Source organism: Lepisosteus oculatus, chromosome 20 (genome assembly GCF_040954835.1).
Source record: "Lepisosteus oculatus isolate fLepOcu1 chromosome 20, fLepOcu1.hap2, whole genome shotgun sequence".
NCBI lineage: Eukaryota > Metazoa > Chordata > Actinopteri > Semionotiformes > Lepisosteidae > Lepisosteus > Lepisosteus oculatus.
The window spans coordinates 16,044,646-16,066,058 of record NC_090715.1 but is presented as its reverse complement, the minus strand read 5'-3'; the positions used below and the strand labels follow the sequence as shown (position 1 = coordinate 16,066,058).

Below are 21,413 nucleotides of genomic sequence, written 5' to 3'. Positions count from 1 at the left end.
TTTCAGTCCAGCTGAGCTCATGACTCGAGTCAGCTCTTTGGAATAACTGGAGCTGTGAAAACAGTTGCCCCCAGCTTGTCAGGCACTGCTGCTTTAAAGTAACCTTGAAAACCCACAGAAGCACCAGCTCTCCAGGAGCAGAACTGGGGATTCCTGACCCGCAGTGGGACAGGAAAAAGAATCCTTATTTTTGAGGGGATATCCACAAAAATATCCATGTACACATGACTTCGTTTATTAATGTAAAACCTTGGCCAGGGTTTCATTACTCCTTTAGGAGCCTGCCAAGTAGGCAAATCCTACATCCCCTTTCATGGTCAAGATCTCTGACAAGGTTTTTAAGACATCAATGTTTCTTCCCAAACATTTCTTCTGTATCTGCGTAAACATCATGGGAAGATGGAACGTTCCCATGGATGCTGGATTGCCTGCCTGCCAAAAGAAGACGGGAATGCTGAAATGGCAAACACACAGGGATTTATGTTTTAAAAAAGGCATCACACACAAGGTTATGATTGGATTTCTTGTAGTGCAATGGAGGAATCTCCTAATGAAGGCCAAACGGCACAAAAGAAATTGGAAGGGCCCCAGTTTTGAAGTCACACAAACACTATGCTCCAGCACACAGCCTGGACAGATCATCCAGTGCCCATGACTGATGGGACACTTGCTGCAGGACACTGTCTAGCTCATTTCAAACACAGAGGCAGGAACAGGCAGCTTGCAAACCAACACATCTGACACTTTTGTCACATCAGGATCTTCTAACCTGAGAAATGCATCCATCGAGATCATGAAGTCAACACCGCGGGTGTAGTGGCAGCAGCGAACCCAAGCAACAAAGTGGCACATGACAGTAGATCGAGAGAGGAAATGAAATGCTGATCATTTTAATACCCACTGTCAAAATCAGGACTATAAACTTTCATTTTAAGCCACAAGTCCTTGACATTCTCTGAGTCACTGAGCCAAAATATTAAGAACTCTGTAGAATAAACTGCGTTACTTCCTAAACGCATTCTTTTTAATAACCTCAGGCATTTTACCTTATACACATGTTCCACTTCTTCAACGGAGTCAGCAAAGATTAAGATCTTTTGAGGAACATCAGGAACAAAGTCCAAGGTGCTGAGCATCACACTGAGCTTATAACAGTCCAGACAGAGCAGGATCACCTGTTTCAGACAACATCACTTTCCATAAGCATGAGAGAAATTCTGCTGCATCACAATGACAATTTGTCAGTTTATCGAAACATTTCCACGAGTGGATATGTACTGTATAAAGTGCAACAGAAAGCTGGCCTTCAAGTCTAGGTTGAAAAGCGAGAAAAAAATAAAGCAACCTTAAATGAACCATTCTGTACACAAAAAAAAAAGATTCAACTGCACCTCTGCCAGATATTGGACATTTTAATCCATTCCACACATGATACAGGTTGAAAACAACTTTCTCTAAAGCTCCACGAATCTGTGCCAAGTGCTTGTTTTCAACACTATGGGACAGTGAAGGAAAGTGGCTTGTCAACCAGCAGCGACGACACAAACAGCTGGCTTGCCAGCCCTGTTTATCTGCAAAGGCACTGCAATCCCATTCCTACAGCACTCACCTGCTGCACATTCCCATACAGGGCAGCCTCCTCCCTTGCTGTAAGGATAATGGAGGGGTTGCTCATGTGCTCTCTCACCAGGCTCTCCATCTGCCTGCTCCACTGGCCTCCAACAGCGATGAGCTGGTGGGGAACCACGCCCCACTCTTTGTATGCCAAGATCTTTTTGAAATGCTGCAGGACTGCGGACATCTGCAAAACGAAAAACATGCCCACCACTTTAGTTATGCTTATAGGAGAGGGGCTGAAATGAGGAAATGCACCTGTTTTCTAACCGCTTCTTCCAATTCGGAGTCATGGGGGAGGCCGGAGCCCATCCCGCCAAGCAACAGGCGCAAAGCAGGATACTCCCTGGACGGGACGCCAGGCCATGGCAGGAAACGAAGAAATATGCATTTGAAACAAAAGCTGGATACTTGGTTTTTAGTTTTAGAACCAATCTGCTCTGTAAGCCTGAGTTTGTTCGCTGCAGAGGTTGTTAACTTCTTTTCACTTAGAAAATCAACAAAACGTAATTTGGCCAGGGTTGCCCAAACTTTTGCACAAAACTAAGTAACCATTTTTTTTGGAAAGCTCTCCGTGAGCCGACACGTTTTTGGCAACTCACAGAAGTTCAGAGTAGGTGCAGTAGGTGAACATAATTCAAGCACATGGCTTGCGTGGACATGAGAGCACCCTCCCTGCAAACACTGCAGCTCTGCTTTCGCTCACAAAAACGCTCAAGAGTGAACTGGGAGTGAAAAGTCCCAGTAAGGGACGTGACTCAATTCAGAGCAGGGGGCACAGGGGGCACTCGCCTCTTCTGGGGCTCGAGAGAAGAGCACGTCAACCTCATCCAGGACGAGGTGGCACAGCCGGAGGAACTTGAAGCAGTGGAACTCCATCAGTCTGAGGAGGCCGAAGGGCGTAGTGACCACGATCAGGCCTGCACCGAGGAATTAACAGCATCATGAGAAGCAGAGGAGCACGCTTCAAGAGGAGGAGAACCTCTTTGAACAAACCCAGAAGGGTGCAAGGTCATTCCACTCTTAATTCAACTGAAAGGGCAAAGCTGGAGAGGTCTGACAATATAATGAAGAACCCAGCACAACAGAGACGATGGCTAGTCACATCCAATTTGTCGCAATGACACCTAAGCAAGGTAAACATTTACAGGCTAAAATGCCCAAAAAGGCAACAATCAAGGAAGTCTTACATGCTTTTTTAATCCTGACAGCTTTTGCCTCTTCTTTCTGAAGTCCCACAAGGATCAGCATGGGATTCCAGGGCTGGCGCACACTGCACTCCTCCAGCGTGTCAAACACAAGCTGTGCCCTTTCCCATCCCGGGCACAGAACCACCGCTATGGGCTGCAACATAAGGAACACAGTCTGTTGAGCGTGAAGGATTAAACACTGACAGAGCCACTGCACGTGTTCCAGCAGCTATCTCACCCTGCAGCTCACCACTGGCAGCCCACTGAAGCTCTGCAGGGGTGAGCCTGGCCAGTACCTGGATGGGCGACTCCTGGGAAAGCCAAGGTTGCTGCTGGAAAAGGTGTTAATGTGGCCAGTAGGGGGCGCTCACTCTGCAGTCTGTGTGGGTCCTAATGCCACAGTATGGTGACTGGGACACTAGACTATAAAAAAAAAGGTGCCGTCCTTCGGGTGAGATGTAAAACCGATTAAAAATCCCAGGGCGTTTCTTGAAAAGAGTAGGGGTGTGACCCTGGCCAGATTTGCCATTGGTCTTTACCAATTATGGCCTCCTAATTATCCCCATCTCTGAACTGGTTTTCATCACTCTGCTCTCTGTGTGGAGCGTTCAGGTCACCCATCCATGAAAACGCTTCATGTTGTCATCAAAGAGCTGAGAGAGATGAGCAGAAAATCCTTCCTCTAAACCTTCTGCACAGGAGGGTGGACATTAACCACCCTTGGGAGGCTGACCCTAGGGAGGGAAACCCCTTTGGAAATCTTTGTCCCCAGAAGAATTTTGCAGAAGGATTCAACAGCCACATGTTGGCACATCTAGATAACCCTCAGACAATTAAACCTGCGTATTTGAACAGGGTATTGAACTGCTCAGCAGTGCATGACATTACCCCATTGCTCGTTGTTGGTGCCATGTGCACGGTGCACAGCTGCATGAAGGTGAGTAAAGGAGGAATATAGACGAGAGGGTCCTTCCAACCGCGGGATACGAGCAGAGTGTCGCCCCCCTGCGCCACAGCCGGCCAGCAGTACATCGCCGCCACGTCTGGGCCTGGGTATTTCCGCCTCGCAAGAGCCTGAAAGTAAGGCACGTTAAAAAAAACAATCAGGTTTAACATGCCTCATTCCAAAAGATTTTATACAGAAAAACCAAAACCGCCAATAGATGAGACGTTACAAATAGTGAGCATTTGCAGATTAAGTATCCCGTAAAATCACCCGAAACAAAACGGCTCCATTCAAGGGGCAAAGTTCTCTTAATTGATCAACAACCTGTTACGTGTTCCCCACCTTTAAGAACCACAGGAAATGTTCAGCGAAGTAGGAACAAGTAGCTTTTTCTAGAATACTCCAACATGTCCATTAAAACATTTCTGAACCATGGCTTTGCAGGCACATGGGCAATTCAGAGCCGTGTCCGCACCCCACCTCTCTCAGGCCGGGAGTCAAGAGCGCCTTCGCCAGACTCCTGCAGGGGCTGATGGGCAGGGGCGAATGCACCAGCACTCCACTCTCGCTGGGATCGCAATGGAGGCTCTGGGGAGGGAAAAAAACCCACACAATTCCTTCCGTAACCAGTATTTACAGCTAAACATTAAATTTTGGAAGGACGTAAGAATTTCTGTGCATAGAAAATCTAAAGCACTAAAGGCAATAAGACTTTGAGCTGTAACACAGAACATCAAGCTGCAACCTGTATGTTGATTTTCAATTACAGAACAAAGACGAGGCTTCCCCATGTGTGCCCTTACCACAGGGTCCTCCGATTCACTTCCTGAGTTCAGAGGATCGGGGTTCAAAAACTGCAACAGCCTGGCAAAACAGACATTATTAAGGAAACTTAGTATCCCCCTTCGCACGTTTCTGTAATGTTCCTATTTTTTAAAATAACAATCAAGGCTCAAGTTCTATAGCAAGCATGAAGAAAACATGTAAAAATACAAAAAACGTTATATAAGCAGTCATTAACCTACCTAGCACAGGCAAGTTCATCCAAGTCCTGCTGCCTGGTGTCAGCTGATCCCTGCCTTACCTCTGCACTGAGGGCAACACTGCAGACGGAACAAAATATTTATCTTGAAATAAACTGCTTCTGTGAGAGACTCCATTACATCTGTTGGCAATTTCTGTATTTTGCATAAGTAACAAATCTCTTAAATTCAAAACCTTAAAGGGCTGGATTTTTGGCATATGTGAAGAGAACATCCAGAGATGAAAAATTAAACCATTAAAACAAAGACCAAAATACCCACTGCACATTTAAACTACAGAGCACCCTGAAAAAGAAAGTTCTTTTTCTAGGAAAAAGAAACTTCTTTATACAACATTAAGATCAAAATCCAAAATAAACAGCAGCACAACACAGGCTCTTAATTAAAATCAACTCCAAAGTTTAATTCTTTTAAAGAGCTGGTACAAACTGGAGAGAATGTTACCATTACATTCTGTTATAATTATATGCTCTCAAACACCCCTTACTTTCTAAACTGCAATTTAATTTGTTTCATGTGTTATTAAAATAAAGGTCCATTCCACACTAAATTTAACCACACCCCCAAGGAAACTACATGCAAAATTTTTCCTTTCTGCTTCTCAGCCTAGAATTCACCTTTACCGATTCCTTTACAGCCAACACATACAGACGGACTCCCACTCAAACCATTGGGAAAAAAAGCTTCCCTGCTCAGAAGCTGAAAAAAAATACCTTGACTGAAAACAATGGAGCTCAGCTTCTGGACTATCTTCCTCAGTACTGTGAAAACAAACTTTAGGGTTTCATAGTCTGACACAAAAGATCATTTCTGCAATCCAGCCATCATCTTTAATCACCAAGGCTGCATTTACAAAGGATACACTCAACCTTTCCCCCGTGTTCAGTGCTACCAGCTGAGCACAAGAAAACTCAAGTATACTGTAACCTCCAGATTTATACCTACCCTTGATGAATTGAGAAAGTAAAACAAAGCTTTAAGGACTGGATAATTTTGCTTGATGAAAATTAAGTTACTGTAATCTTAATAGCATTGCACAGAGCAAAGCTATATTTCTTATAATTAGTCCAGAAAACATGAGGGCCACACCTGTTGCTTGAATTTTGTAAATTGTAGATTACACTGACAAGACGCATCCTACAATGCGTTACGAGATTCTGCCAAACCCGAAGGAGACATTGACTTTCCCTTTCAGGCATAGTTATTCTTAGTTCAGGTGGGTAGCTGCGTCAGCATGCGTAGGCTGCAAAGGAACAAGTAATAGGTTTATTCCATACTGAAAAAAAGAAGAAAGAGAACACAACGTTTCGGCCGTGGAGCCTTCTTCAGGTGTGAGAGAGACAGGGCAGTAGGCAAAGGTAAAGTAGCGGGAGAACAAAGGTTGGGAGGGAGGAGGAGTGAGAGGCGGGAGCAGGGGACAGAAAGAGAGGCCAATCAAGAGGTGTAGTTATTCTTAGTTGTTCTGTGTATGTACGTTTCGGATAGAAACACCAGAATGTCCATTTTCGTCTAAGCTTCAGTTTCTTGGCAGAGAGAACCAAGTGTTAAGCCACAACATCCTGGCAGGTGTTGGAGTTCATGATCCCCCCCCAGACTACTGCCGAGTGATAGGGCTGTCACTACAGCACTAGCTGTAGAGTTGGCAATCACGGATACAACCAGGAAAAGGGGCAGAATTGGCTTTTTATGGCTTCTCGTATAGCCACAGTCCACAGTCCACAGTCCACAGTCCACAGTCCACAGTCCACAGTCCACAGTCCACAGTCCACAGTCCACAGTCCACAGTCCACAGTCCACAGTCCACAGTCCACAGTCCACAGTGCCTTCGGCAGGGTCCCGCAGGGGCTCATGGGCCGGGGCGAAGGCCGGCAACCTCCAGAGAGAGACTGACCTCACTTCGACGACGAAGCCCACGACTGACTGATTGGCATCAGCTTCCTCTGCTCCCCGGGGATAACAGGAAACCTTTGGTGGGCTCTACATTGGAAGCTCTGGAGCAACGAGCACACGACTGTCCATTGGTTCTCAATGGATTTTATTCAAAGGAATTTTTAGAAGCGGGAATAAAGGGGACCTTTGTTTTTTTTCAGAATTCAATTATGATAAATAACTTTGCTCTGCACAATGCTATTATGATTACAGCATAACTATTAGAATTTAAGTCCCATCCATATCTCATCGTATTGTGTTAATTTCCTATTTTTTCTAGTGGTATACAGAAATCTAGAGGGCAATGAATTGTTATCTAAACACTTATGTAAAACTTGCATCTGTGCAATGAAGTGCAGTCCTACCGCTCGTCACACTCGTCTGTTCCACTGTTCTTCCCTCTCTCTGGGGCCGCACTAATCACATCGGGGTTGTGAGCATGCCCGGTCCTGTCCCCTGCACCTTCCCGAGAAACATCCTGGGCAGCCTGCAAGAACAATTACATACTGCTCCCACTTGTGTCTAACTGCGTCATTTGAAATAACTGTGCACATCCACAAACGGATAAAGGGGAAGCAAACGTCAGTCTGCAGTCAACCGAAAGACATCTTACCTCCTGAACTACCCGCTTGCTTCCTGCATTCTCCTCAGGATTCAAAAACTTCAGCAGACTGTTGGTATGAGTGCAGCCAGATTAAAGCTCAACATATAAGCAATCAGTCGTATCATCGCTATCTAATAGCTGAAAGCATGAGCCCTGGGACAGCAGTGCCTCAGGTCTCCACAGCGCCCCCTGTCCTGGCCGTGGTGTTACTGCAGCCACACTGCAGCAGAATGTCAGTCAGTGTCGTGTGCGCAAGCCAGACAGCAGCACCTAGAGCTCACTGGGCGTCCTGCTGCCACCTGTGCCAAAGGCAGGAAACACTGAAGACCGTGCCAGCGAGCGTTACTGTCTGGCCGGGGGCGCGTCTATTAACACCCTCCCCCGGGGAGGGGCCCCAGCCCAGCCTGTCCGGTGAGGCGCAGGTCCTCGTCAGTCAGGCTGGAGCAGGGACGGCGGACGTGGTTAATCCTAGCAAATTCTTACGATGTATCGGTGCACAGCAACATTTTATGCATTTCTTGTTTCACTACAATTTAAAAGTCTCCCTTCTGCGATGAAAATATCTGTACTGCCAAAGCAGCATAACTGTTATTCAAAGCACTGTTCTCAGGGGTTTTCATGCTAAGTGAGTAAACTGGCTTCTTCAATACAGTTTAGAAATTAACAAGCTGGCACAAATTTGCTGCCTGTATCAAGACCACTACAGAAAGCATCTCCTTCTTGGCCTAGCTTAAAAGGTAAATAGTATCAGAACACCCTTTTATCAAAGAGACCTAGAACGATGCAATTTTATGTTTCTCTCACTTCTTGGCATTTATTGGAGGCAAAAAAAAAAATTAGATCCCTTAGATAAGTATTTATAGAATAAAAGGGCAAGTTTTTGAACAGGGAAGGAGTATCTTTTCAGGGTCCCAACAGGGATGCATATCCACTGCGTGTCGCTCAGAACGGCCCGATGCTCTTCTGCAAATCCTGACTCACCTGCTACAGTCAAGCTCGCCGACTGACGCTTGTGCCAGCAAAGAGCTGGTCTCAACATTTCTAAGACTCGAGGGACAAAAGCAGAGTGCAATTAATGAATCTAGTACCAATGACAAAATAGGCACAGAAACACTCTGAAAGGGCTCTACAGCATGCCCAATTAAATATTTCAAAGCAACATGTGCATATCAAGAACCCCACCCCTTCGTAACCTTTAAAAGTGCTCCACAATAGACACTCATTTGTAAAAAGCTGAATTGGAGGGGAAAAAAGGCCACAAGTGGGGTAAAAACTGCACAAACATACACAACTATGGCACTGACCTTTATATGCAAAGGCTCCATCTAAGTGGTTTGCATCTCTGAGACACATTAGAGATGTATTTATCATGAGTTTTATAAAAACATTGTTAAAAATAACAAGGAGAGGTTGTTTAATGCAGTGAAGAAAAACATGAATCAATGTCTGTTATGCTTCACAACATAAGGAGGTTACAAATGAGGAAACCCTTGAAGCTACCGAGCGTTTTCTAGACGCTTACTGATGAGAGGTTCTCTCCCGGCTGCTTACTGTTATTGCCTCTGGTGGATACTCCAGACACACCGCTCTGTAAGAAACGCTTCCTGTCCTAGTCACACTCTCAGTGTGCTGCCCTCTGCATGTTTCAGGGCTGAACACAAGAACAATCGGGCACAACACACTCTCTCTACAGAAGCTGGCAGCCCTACTTTTTGTCTTGCAGTTCTTCTGCTGCCTCTGCTGCTCCCAAGTCACACACGGCAGCACCTCTCTGTGTCACCATCGCCACATCCCCTCGGGCTTCCTTCATTACACCGGTCTGCCAAAGCACACAGGGTGGTATACTTACCATTCTACAAAGAACATAGCAATAAAATAGGACCTAAACCATAACTTTTCTCCTATCAATTATAAAACACCCTCAGATCAAAGTATAGTCTTCTGTACAGCATTTTTATTGACCTTTATCTTCAAGACTGATATAATCAAGCATCTTCTGAACACAGCAAATTGTTTGACTATGGTAGCCAAAGATGTGTTAAATAATGTGATGTTGAAAAGATGTGCTAGTAATTAACTTTTAAATATATTCAGCGACAACACAAAATGTCATGACGTGTTCAGATTTTATATCTCCTGTCAGCTTGTAGTTTGAACCATTACTCAGATTGGTGGATAGCCAATTGTGACACGGGTGTATTCAAAAACTTTTAAAACACCAATTTAGACCAACTTACCATAGAACCAATCTGTGTGCCAAGGCTATGATCATTTGTTTTAGGCTCTTTAAAATGAAGAGTTACATTAGACTTCACCACTTGGACCTCCTCTGCATCCATAGGTTTATTTTCAAGAGTAGAAGAGAAAAAAAAAGACATCAGAAAAAGTAAGAATGACAGTCAAAGCTGCCCGAGTCCGATTACCACTGGTCTTCCTTTGCCCTGGCACTGATTAAAGACAAACAGCATGACCGAAGAACTCTAAAGTGTTTGTACCAGGATCTCATCACCCCTTCTCTTTCAAGGTTATACCTCAAGACTGGTCACATCTGCTAACCTTTTCTTTACACTACATGTCAATACAAAATGCATACAGAAATAGAACAGATTTTCTTTTAAAAAAAGAAAAACAAGATTGAGACAGTCCAGCAACTCTCATCAGACCATTTAGTTTCTTTCCTCAAATTTATAGCTATGCTCAAAGCTCAAAAGCAGGGCTCAATAGAGCCAGTTGCATCGTTCCCTTGGCTGATTATAAGGGCACACCAGTGCCATTTTTAATGAAGAATTACAGTAGAATATACTCAACTCCTAAAACGATCTCATAATTTTTGTTAAGCACTAAAGGGCTACTACACACAAATGTATACTTGTGTCATTTATGTAGTGTTAACACTAAAATGAGGTTTTAAAACAACAGCAGAAACCCAACACGAGACCCAGCAAACTAGACTCTTACTCGGTGAAGCTTCATCTGAGCTCTTCGCTTGCAAAAGTGATGTTGCAGGAGTCCGATCAGCACTGCTGCCCTCAGGACTGGCTTGGAATTGTTCGATCGACGAAGAGTAACATGCAAACTTTTCAGTCACCAGGACATCATTAACACATACCTGCAGAGGCCAATAATATAGGCATAAAACAGTGATCAAGAACCTACATCCTCGGCGAACAATAAATGCACTTCTACATCTCGCCAGTTATAAGGATTAACTAGTGTCAGTGATTCACTGTAACTGAACTGTGCAAATGTGGCATAGTGTGGGTGCCGTGTATATTGCTCAAATAAACCTGCATCAAACTTGTGGGCTCACCCACGTGAAGGGAGAGGCTCAGTGTTCAGGTGTGACACCAGTAAGAGCAGACTAGGCCTTGGCAATGGAGATCGGCAACAGGGGCATGGGAGGGCACTTCTCTGGCAGAGGAGCAGGTGAAACAGAAGGGAACAATGGCAACACCTACTGGGACAACAAGTGAGAAATGGTCTCCCAACATGAACCTGATCTGAGCGGTATTAGACTCTAGCTATTAGTTATGGACCATCATGAGAAGTGGCTGATGAGCCAATTCACAGTCGTACAGCTGGACTTAAAGCCACAAGCTCTGAACGCTCTGGTGACGAACCAGAAGGGCAAGACTGCAGAAAGAAGCTTCTGCCACAAAGGCTGCTCAAAATATTTTCCTCTAAATGGCAGGAAGCTCGGCTATCGGACAGAGCCACGGAGCAGAGTGGTTGCAGGTATGGAGAACTCTCCCCCCCCAGGGGGATTTTGAGAAGCCCTGTACAGGGCTCATGTCCCCCTGGGTAGAGACCTCAAGGTCATCCCAGGAACGCTGGAATGGCAGCATCGCTTGGACAACCTGCGAATCCCCAAGGAGGCAAACGGAGGAAAAAGATGTCCGGTCCTCCTTTCCGAAATGCTGCCAATACAACCCTCACCAGCGCAAGAGGAATCAACAAGAAAAAGAACAGATAGATGCAGCTAAAAAAAAAAGTAAACCTCTGAATTCACTGAGCGATTCAAAAACCAAAACGTTAAAGCTTGTGACGTTTCAGTCCAGGAGGCTGAACAGGCCATGGAGGGATGCTTAACGCTGTCACACTGTCAATTCTTTCAGGACGTTCACCCAGGCGGGCAACACGCCAGGCTCACCTTCATCTTCTCTATTGTCAGGTACAGCTCGACCTCAAGACAGTTCCCCTCAACACCACACAGCACAGCCTGGGCGAGAGTGGACGCTTCAGAGAGAAAGTGGTAGAGGGAGTTAAAACCCAGTATTTTCTTTAGCTAGCTAGGGCAAAAATGGCATCTCATCTCTCTTATCTCATTCATCTCTATGCTACTTTGGCTCTTTGCAGAGCATTTATCATAGTTACTAAATTAAACAAATATAAATCCTTAAAACGTTGTGAGAAGTTTTGGTGCCCTGCTGAAAACCAATAACCTCAAGAAAATCTGAACAAAGACTGAATGCAACTAGGAAGCAGTGGGAAAGAAACTCAAGATGGTAAACTGTGAAAATGTGCTGCCAAAATAAAATACCTTGGACAAGTTTATTGAAATAGATCACAGAAGAAACATCCCAGAAGTTCTTAGGTCTGAAAGACAAATGTTCATACTTGTTTGGTCAGGTCAGTGAGAAAAAAAAGTATACATGAAAAGAAAAAAAATCTCTATCACTTCAAATGATTTTCCAGCTGTTCGTACTATTTAGGAGACACTAGAGTTCTAGGGGAATATCCTAACTGCTCCAAGGGTATTTTAGTAAATGGTATACATCTGTAAAGATACACACATGCACAGACAATAGTAACAAATAAGAACCATAGTGTATTACACAAATTTCGTTTCTTCCCGTAAGAGGTCAACACGCAGAGCCAATGGGTGGATATGAGCAAGACTGAACTTCTGTGCCAGGAAAGGCAGCTGGAAGAACTTCTCCAAAGGTATCCGGACTCTAAAAGAGAAATTAACATTACTGGTGCACTTTCCTTACATGCATAAAGGTGCCATAAAGCTGACTTGCTTTAGCAGCCCCAGTGACTAACCCGAACCCATATATAGGTTTTGTGGAATAACCGAACTGCAGTGCTGCAGATTCACTGGGGAACCTCATGTGGTGCGAGTCATGTCGTTCAAGTCTGAGAAAAAGAGGGAGGGCCTGACCAAGGGCTCTGTGTTTCACTGTCTGATTCCTGCCAGGGTCAGACGACTATCCATGTCGAAGCAGACTTATCTTCAACACTGAATAAGATGAAACTATTAGAGATAAGGTGCTCGGGCCAGTGACAGGTGTAGGTGGAGGGAGGCAGCTCTGTGCTCAACGTGCTGCAATATTCATATTTATGGAAGTCTTTTTTAGGACACAATGGCTGAAACTTTCAACTTGCTTCACTGGTCAGTTCTGAGTGTCAACAATAATCCACTTCAAGGGTACATTTTCCAGCTGCTTCAGCACAGAAAAACCTTATCCAGCCTCTCCTGGGCTTCCTTCCCATTATTTGACTGTTATTCACAAAACAGTGCATACTAGCTGATCGCGTGAGGATGAACAGACACCGCTGGGAACGACTCCATCACTCTCGCTCACCAGCGTGAGCGTTTTCTTCGGTAAAAGAAGGACCAACTACACACCCCATCTGACCTCTTAAAAACCCATGTCCCGCTGGCTCCACCAAAAACCTGAGATCAGCTTAGTTCCTCATGACACCCAGTGGTGTGAAAACTGGGGTGTTCTGGGAATCCCTGGTTTACGTGTCTTTGTAAATGACAGGAGTGGCGATAATGGACAGACTAACTGCAGAACTTCACCAGAAACCAGTAAAACAGAAATCTGCTTAGGTAACCAGAAGCAAAAGACCCAGTGACATAAATGACTTCTTTCAAATTAAAAACAAAATAGAACACTAACAATACCTTTAAATGGAGAACTGTTAGCATATCGACAGATTAAAGAACGGCAGTTTTTAAGCTTAATTCAGCTACTCACTCATCTGCGCTAACGATGATGTGCTTGGCATGGTCAACCAGGAAACACTGGACCCGCTGCCCCTCGGAGCTGAGGAAGAGACACTCCACAAAGGCCCTGCACCAGCTCTTCAGGCTGGGAGAGTACACCACACAGACCTACAGCACACAGCACAGGGGATACCCGATGCATCACTTCCAGCCATTAAAAGGCCAGCTGCGGTGACAGTGAATCATGTTAAATAAACCAATGACTTGTTTTCTGTGTTATTGCGCGACGTAGCTGCATTGAATGGGGTTTAATGAGCAAGTAAAGCTCATCGATACAGCAAAGCATCAGAACAGAATCAATTCACGAAGTGAACATTTTCATTAGTTGCTTAACCGTTTCATTTTTTTTGTTTTAAATGAGCAGATTTTCCCAAATTCAGTGTGAAATAGTTAAAACATTGGCAACTGTTTTTATACATCTGTCTCGTTCTTAATACTGCTTTATTATTGAAGGGCAAACAATTTCACAGCACCACTTAAGTGTAGCAGTTAAATCTACACACTGACCGCTGAGGCGACATCTACCTAAGCTGGTACCAATTAACTGGCTGGTCTACCTTGTAAACATGTTCACTGTTAATATACTGCACGATCACCTTTAGAAAGCCAGTCACTGAACACATTGTAAACGTGCGTTGATTAACTAGCAAATGATAAGAAGGAAGTGACCCTACACCCTACAGCATGAAGCACAACTCGTGCTCGTCACCTGTTCCTGCTCCAGCGAAGGGGCTTTCAGCTGTTGCACGTCCAGCTTCACATTATGATAGAAGAGGTTCATCTCGTCCTGTAACTTCTCATGCACCTTTGGACTTTCTATATTAACCCCATCTCCCTTGAGAATCTTCCCCCAGAAACAACCGGGATCCTCGATCTGCAGAGCACACACACACACAGACACAGAGTGCAGAGTTTGACATCAAGCAGGGAAAATGGCCTCATGTGCACAGATGCCTGGAGCACCTGAGAGGAGCGACAGACCGACCCCTGAGGGAGGGATCACAAGACAGCCTGGCTCTGACTAAAAAGCTGAAAAGGATGAGCGAGTACCATTAGAATGGATATTTCCATCATTCTTTACACGACGCTTCCTCCTGAAAAAAAAAGATGAAAGGCAAATCAGAAAAAAAGCTCTCTTACAAACATAGGAGACTTCCGGTCTCTTCAATCTGTCTAAAATAAGGGTGTTCAGCCCCACACATGGGGAGTCCCAGGGCCATGTACTGTACACAAGTTCATATCGTGTTAAGCTCACCTCTGCTAGTTTGGAGAAAGAAAAGGCCAACTGCTAACAATCCAGAATCAAATCAAAAGGCTGCAGCTTGTAATAATCAGAATCCAGACATTTTTCATGCCATCTTCCCATTAGGGAAAAGAGCTGTGGTTCAATGACTAATGAACGTGGCCCAAAATGTATTCCGATTTTAATTCCAGCTGAGCTCCGAATTACTTAAATCGGAAGATGTTAACTTTTCTAGACCTCAAGATTTCAAGCAATCTTTTATAGCCTGCAGGATCTTCTGCTCTGCAGGCTGGACGCCCTTGTTTTCTAATGCAGAATTAGTTGACAAGAGCCAAGGGATTTTGTGACTGCTGTTGCCATATTGGGTCTCAGCTGCAGAACCGTTTGTGATGGAAAAGCAGACCTTCAAGATAATTTTGTTGTCAAAGGTTTGAAAGAAAAATAAGAGACGTTTATAACACAGTACTTGCTTCTGAAAGCTGTCTTACAATCTTATGGCATCACATATCCTACTGTGAATCAAACGTTATCTACAAATGTGCAAAGCCCCTATGCCTAAGTTCTTTTATTAGTCTCAACTGTTCAATGAAACCCCCTCCTTACCACAATCGAGAGATTCCCGCATAAATAATGGAAAAGCACGTATAATTTGGCATTTAATCAAACAAATTAAATTGAAAAATCCATTAGCAGCGCATGTGAAAAGAATAATTTGCATAAAAACAGTTCCACGCGCGAAATATATGCAAACACATTTGAATGGCTTTTTAAGTAGGGAGTAAGCTATTCCTAAATACATGCGCATTTTCAACGACCTGCTAAGCAATTAAGCTAGCAAACAAGCCCTCTTCCTCATGTACGCCCGTTTTCTACGCTACCCTGTGAATATACAAAACAAGCAATAAACACGGGTATATTTTTGCACGTTTTAAACTCCAGCCCTGTTTGTTTTATTACAAACTTAGCCTGAAGAACACAGACACGTGCAACGACTCCTTCTTAGAGAAAACAGTAGTACTGTACTCAAAGGTTGTAAAGTAACGTAGTAAATCGAGACTGTCGAAAAAATAACGAGACTTCGCTTTGTAAAAGGTTTGAATGCGTTTAAAGTTTTGGCTATATACAGTAGGTAATTTTATGTCAATATACAGTGTAACTTATTGCACTACAATTAACACATATTCAATTTGATTTTTGCTGTTACAGTATCACCATAAAATAAAATGTGGTTTTACGGTTCTTGCAAAATAATTTTTACAAATAATCGACAACAAAAAAACACGCCCCACTTTTTTCCCCCGTTACAAATGCGGTAGGTTAAACGCAAAATTTTACAGCTTTTTACATGTACAAATTTTGGGGAATGTGCGAAAGTCGCACTTTGAGTTAAAAAAAACGTGGGAAACGACAGCCTCCGATGAGCCGTGTTAAAACAGCTCCCGCAAAATCCACGCCCGACCGCACCTGCTCACGTCGCGACCCACGCCAGGCCTGCCGCGCCTGCGCACATCGCGCCTCCCTCCGGCGCGCCGGCGAACCGCTTCTAAATCACCGCGCGACGGGCGACGCCCTTCCGGTTACCCATTCAATTCAAACTTTATTGGCACATTGAGGGCGAATTTGTTACACAGCACAACCCCATACTCAAGGCCAGGCGGCAGCAAAGGGACCTCACCTCAGCCGGGGGCCACTTTAACCCTCCGGTGTGTTTCTCAACTTGTCGAATCTGCAACTTTTACCACCTACCGTGACTCTTGACTCAAGTCCACAGCTGTGGAAAAAACGTCCCGCTTTCAGTGCTGAATCTACCCTTCTTTAGGAGTTTCAAAATGCCCGCCTTAATCTTCCCGTCATATTATTCTTTACATTAAAATATTTGTTTTACCCCTCTTCCCAAACAAGGAGGGGGCCTCACAGCGTGAAATGGCCTCATCCGAGCTCTCGGAGGGCCAGTTTAAGGCAATCTGACCTACCCTCAATTAGCCCCCATGGGTTCATGTGGGTTTCCTCCCTCCATCCAAAGACGTAATGGCAGGTTAATTGACTCCTGGGAGAATTGGCCCAGGTGTAACTGTGTGTGTCTGCCCTGCAACGGACTGGTGTCCCATCTAGAGTGTACCCTGCCTTGTGCCTGTTGCTTGCTGGGATAGGCTCTGGCTCTAGAAAATGAAGAGATGTTTAAACGACCTGTGGCAACACAGAGATCATTCTGCACCAGGAACCCCACTATAGAGCAGAGGAAGGGAGGGAGGTAGAAATTTCTCCAATGACTTCAGGTGGAGCCTGAACATGTAAACTCAAGGTGGAATTTAACCAGGACACCCAATTAAAACCTCTACTCTAATCCACGTTAAGGATTCATTGTTTAGCGCAGTGATGCTGCTGTACTTGTGTAACCAATATGTTTCTATGATGCTTAATCACTTAAAAACATGCAGAGAAAACACAGCACCATTTGGTGAACATACGGAGTCAGATCAAGTCATTAAGTGTCTAGGGAGCAAATACAAACAGGAACGTGGTAGTCATCCAGGACCAGTAGAGAATATTTGTGGTTTAATGTTTCATATCAAGGAAATTATAATCCAGACAACAGAGGATCCAACTGGGAGTGATGGTAAATTTCACTACTGCGGACAACAAAAGTAAAAACTACCAAGGAGTTTAAAAAATTAGCCACTTTATAGTGTTTATTGTGTTTATTGTACACAATTGTACACAATAAACAGATCTCAGTCTTTTATTGGGGCTCAACCACACAAACTCAAGTTAGAATCTATCAATTCATTCTGATAGACAGAGAGCACACCATGGGATAAAAGATGCCACCCAGTATTGAGTCAATGAAGCTGCATTCCTGTGCCTAAAAGTGAGAAAAACTACAAAAATATAATAATTATATTATATTTAAAGGTATTTGTCCTTATCACTTGCATATATTATTATTTTGTTGTAGTAAACAAATTCCTTTGTTTAAAACAAATGTGAGTCACTTCTATTTAGAATTTCTGCGATCTGAAGGAACTCAAAATTAAACAGTTCTCCAGGATATAATTCTGCAGTGGACAGTGGTGTCATTTAGCAGAGCCGAGCTCAGAGTCACAGGTGGCTGCTGGGTTTGACGTCTGAGCCCTGGATGGGCTGGGTGATGGGGAGGAGGTGTTTGTACTTCGGTGTGATGTTGGCATGGATTGAGATGTCAAACAGGCTGTGCATAACGATGCGGTGAAATCGAGAGCTCTCCTGCAGCTCCTTCAGCGACTTCTTCTTGGTCACTTCCGCACTGCCGAGACCTGACCAGTCCGGGTTCTCAGGATACAGGTCATCGCCTGAGAGAAACACAAACATACACACACACACTTATACAGATGAATACTAGATTGAGCATGGATGCAGCGGTGCCTTTTTTCCTGTGTTTTTTTTTAAGTCGGGTGTGTCTTCCACCTCGCAGCTCTGGACCCCATGACCTCACACTGGGGAGAACGAGGAAATGGAGACGGACTGATCCTCCCCGCCAACTCCGAGCCACTCTGCTCCAGCACGTGCCCCGCCCCCGAATCACAGCTTCCGCACCGACCGGAGAGACTGGAGGAGGGGCCTGCAAGGGCCCGAGAGGCCACAGAGGGCGCAGTGAGATCCCTAGCCAACTCACCCCACCCTGCCCTCAGTGAACAATTCTGCGTGGCTCTTGGGGGAAACCCAGTCACAGTCAGCTAGTGCCATGACCCTGGCTCGAACCCGTGACTGTGCAGTTGAGCCTGCACGCGGTGAGGGCCTTCAACAGTAAAGGGGGCTACGAGAGCTGTGCTTCTTAATTTACTTGTGCTTCTCAATAAGCCTTCTTTGTTCATTGCTTAAGGAGTTGCGGAAAGCTCGCCTTTTTCAGCTTCAAAGGAAAAGTAACTTGACTGAGAATAAATGGTTGACAGAAGACAACCAAACTGATTTAATTCATTCAATTTAATTCAAAGTGGTGCAAATGGCAGATTTAGACTGGTCTTCAGCTGAGACTGATCTACACTTCTACAAACTCCAAGCGAAACCAGATTCAAATTTAAATCTCAGCGGAAACCTCTAGGACGCACGCACACAAATAGCATTACCTGGCAGAAGACTGACGTTACCATCGCTGCAAGCAAGACTGATGGGCAGCCAGCGCTCACAGCCCTCTGCAGCTCGCTCTGCGGCGAAGCTGTGCAGGTCCTGCACCTTCGGGAGGCGACTTATTCTGCTGAGCTCGTAAAACTGCGGTGGCGCTACCCAGATCTCCCGGGCCTGGAACTGGCACACAATCTCCGAGGGCGTGGACCACTGCAGAGACAGGTCAGCACAGGGCAGAGCGTGATCCAGCTGCACAACTGCACACTCCTGCACGTCTCTCAGGCAACAGGTAATGGCTCTTGTAGTGGTTAAGAAGATCAGAAGGGTTACAAGCCAGAGGAAACAATTCAATCACTTGGTAGTTAGCAGCTAATTTAAGGATCTCATCCTGCTTTTTCTTGAAATTAGCCAGAGTATCAGCTCCAACAACATGTGGAAGCCACAATCCTTATATAACTATTTACTGCACTAAGCTCCACTGTTAGTTCTTCCGAAGCCAAAGGCAGTGTAAACTTTACATTTTAAAGTGTATAAAGATCGATAACAGCTCACAACAAAGATGAAAACCTGATTCCCACCACACAGCGGTTTGACCACGCTCTTGTGAAATGTCAATCATCCAGCAGAAAATCATGTTATTTAAACTGCAAGTGCATCCAAGCAACTTATTCGAAGCAACAGGCTCAAAACAGTGGCTACTGTTAATTTACATGCATGTGCCTCCAGGATCTGTAACGAAAGACTGGTTTTCCATCTGTTGTTACACTGCAAAGACTCAAATGAAATTCACTGCGCCGTTAATGTTATCATCCAATTTATCAAACAATTAGCAATACAATTTGACTGCAGTATTCCAATGTGCCTGCAGGCAGAGATGGGGCTTTCAGTCTAGTCCCACAATAGTCAGGCTGTCTCTCTCTTAGGCTCCTTGCTACAAGCAAGATACACAGGGCACACAGGGTAGAAAAAGACCATTTAGTCAACAACAACAAGAGGCAGCAACATGCCTCCCCATGAGATTAGCTCGCAATGTGGAAATAACAGGTGTGTCATCAAAACTGCTCATTTTATAATATCAGCACTGCTGGGGATCAGATTCCAGCGCTTTGTCTTTGACCGAACACATATTTATTGCGGGACACAGGAAGTACAGCGGTAACTGCTTCCTGTATACAGTATACTTCATACTGCACAGCTCCACAGAGCATTTAATACTGGGGTGGCCGAGGTAGACACACACACACTCCCTTACTCTCTAATATTCCGAGCTGTGAATAACAAAATAATCATTAGCCAAGGTCAGTAGATGAACAAATGTTTTCATATCGCGAGTTGCATAACAGTTCGCACATATATTTCTCAAAATAAAGAAGAGTGTCTTTCCGAGCGACTAAAAGACTCATCACCTTAAAATGCACGATCTCCTTCTCGTCCTGCGCGGTGTGGGGCACCCCCTGCAAGCAGCACACGAAGAAGGCCGTGTCGTATCTCCTGCCCGGCGCGAAGGTGCCCGTGGGTGTCAGCCAGTTCCCCCACTCGTGCAGCGCCCAGATGTTGGGCACGCACCCCAGCTCCTTGCACATCTGGATGAAGTTACACGGATCTGCGAGCACCCGCTGCCTCCACTGGGCGAGCTGGCGTCTGCCGCAGAGCTCGGGTACCTGGGCCAGACTGTTGCCCCTGGGGTAGCCTTCATCTCCCTCCTTCGGGATGGCCAGCAATATCCCGGACTCCTCGAAGGTTTCCCTCACGGCACAGATCCTAAACGCCACCTCGCCCGGGATGGGGGAGCCCAGCTCGGCCCTGTCCGCGGCGAACAGAGGGGGTCGCGTCTGCGGCGGCTGCCTGACCGCCCCCAGGCCGAAAGCCGGCGAGAGGCGGGGGGACGCGAAGACGTCCAGCCATTCGCTGGAGAAGTCGGAGGAGTCCACCAGCCCCCCGGGGAAAACGTAGGCGTTGGGCATGAACCCGCTCTTCCCGCTCCGTTTCAGCAACAGCACCTCGTAGTCGAAGGCGGAGTGGGGAGGCCAGGGGGCTCCCCCGCCGCCCGGGGAGCGGGGGTCCCCGGCCTGCAGACGCACGTCCGCCGCGGCCCTGCGCCTCGTCCCCGCCGCCAGGATCACCGTCGCCGCCTCCTTCCAGTGCCGGAGCCCCGCGTTCATGGCGTGCGGCTGACAAAAGCACGACACGACATGTTTCGAGGACTAAATCGTTTGCCGGTGGATCTTTTGGGCCGTGTCGGTTTTCAGTAGTTCACGACGTGCGCGTACATCGGACATGAACAGGTACCGTAGCGCCCTCGCCCGGCGGTGAGGGGGGAGCGCACCCAGTCGCTGAGGGTCTCATCAGCGCCGGCTGGGGGTTGTAGCCGAGGGGTCCGAGGGTCCGTAAGATGACCAGCAACTGACCCTGCTTATGTCAACAGACCTGTGCTAGCTAAAGTGTCCTCTGAAGATTAGTGTCCCGCAAGTGTGCAGAGTCTGTTAAAGAGTTACCACCCTAAACCTGGGTACGCGCTCCGTCTTTTTTCCTGTCAAAGAGAGCAAAAGCAGGTGCTTGTGTACCTACTGCGTCTCCTCTTGTCCTTGTCCGAATGAACCCGTAGTCGTTACTGTACGTTGATTTAGATTAAAGGGCAGAACAAGCATTTTATAAGGTAGAGCTAAATAGCGGAGTTCCTCAATAAAGGGAACGAATGCTAGCGTACAAGCTAACCGCAGCTGGTGG

At 45.7% G+C, this 21,413-nt stretch overlaps 2 protein-coding genes across 5 annotated transcripts in view; both read right to left on the bottom strand.

Moving 5' to 3' along the window:
- tdrd12 (tudor domain containing 12) overlaps positions 1–17,143 on the bottom strand; it is a 36,863-nt gene extending 19,720 nt beyond the window's left edge. For 2 of the 4 annotated variants that reach the window (XR_011182815.1, XM_015368035.2), the window contains exons 1-22: positions 16,050–17,143; positions 14,393–14,436; positions 14,052–14,216; positions 13,314–13,450; positions 12,162–12,281; positions 11,867–11,922; positions 11,477–11,562; positions 10,285–10,435; positions 9,564–9,655; positions 9,036–9,145; positions 8,308–8,373; positions 7,336–7,393; positions 7,088–7,209; positions 5,507–5,554; positions 4,776–4,853; positions 4,554–4,614; positions 4,231–4,338; positions 3,693–3,878; positions 2,805–2,958; positions 2,407–2,534; positions 1,610–1,801; positions 1,047–1,175 (exon numbers count right to left, since the gene is read on the bottom strand). Coding sequence is in view for 3 of the 4 variants with exons in the window: in XM_015368035.2 (XP_015223521.2) it covers positions 1,047–1,175; positions 1,610–1,801; positions 2,407–2,534; positions 2,805–2,958; positions 3,693–3,878; positions 4,231–4,338; positions 4,554–4,614; positions 4,776–4,853; positions 5,507–5,554; positions 7,088–7,209; positions 7,336–7,393; positions 8,308–8,373; positions 9,036–9,145; positions 9,564–9,655; positions 10,285–10,435; positions 11,477–11,562; positions 11,867–11,922; positions 12,162–12,281; positions 13,314–13,450; positions 14,052–14,216; positions 14,393–14,416 (2,271 nt within the window). In the remaining variant the exon portion in view is untranslated. Of the gene's footprint in view, positions 1–1,046; positions 1,176–1,609; positions 1,802–2,406; positions 2,535–2,804; positions 2,959–3,692; positions 3,879–4,230; positions 4,339–4,553; positions 4,615–4,775; positions 4,854–5,506; positions 5,555–7,087; positions 7,210–7,335; positions 7,394–8,307; positions 8,374–9,035; positions 9,146–9,563; positions 9,656–10,284; positions 10,436–11,476; positions 11,563–11,866; positions 11,923–12,161; positions 12,282–13,313; positions 13,451–14,051; positions 14,217–14,392; positions 14,437–14,597 lie in introns of all 4 variants that reach the window. The other 2 variants (XM_015368036.2, XM_015368037.2) reach the window with 2 other exon arrangements.
- Positions 17,144–17,245: 102 nt separating this feature from the next.
- On the bottom strand, positions 17,246–21,319 carry nudt19 (nudix (nucleoside diphosphate linked moiety X)-type motif 19). The gene is made up of 3 exons (XM_006641252.3): positions 20,093–21,319; positions 18,689–18,896; positions 17,246–17,914 (listed from the first exon to the last, which is right to left on the bottom strand). Exons 1-3 carry the CDS (start codon positions 20,846–20,848, stop codon positions 17,685–17,687), a joined length of 1,194 nt encoding a protein of 397 aa, XP_006641315.1. The 5' UTR covers positions 20,849–21,319; the 3' UTR covers positions 17,246–17,684.
- Positions 21,320–21,413: the final 94 nt, after the last annotated feature.

Bases quoted from the DNA above. Each gene is read 5' to 3' on its own strand.
- nudt19 (XM_006641252.3), bottom strand. From the start codon at position 20,848: ATGAACGCGGGGCTCCGGCACTGGAAGGAGGCGGCGACGGTGATCCTG. The intron at 18,897-20,092 runs GTGATGAGTCTT...CTGTCTCTGCAG, and splicing joins AGGAGATCGTGCATTTTAAG to TGGTCCACGCCCTCGGAGAT. The intron at 17,915-18,688 runs GTAATGCTATTT...TGTTTCTCTCAG, and splicing joins TAACGTCAGTCTTCTGCCAG to GCGATGACCTGTATCCTGAG.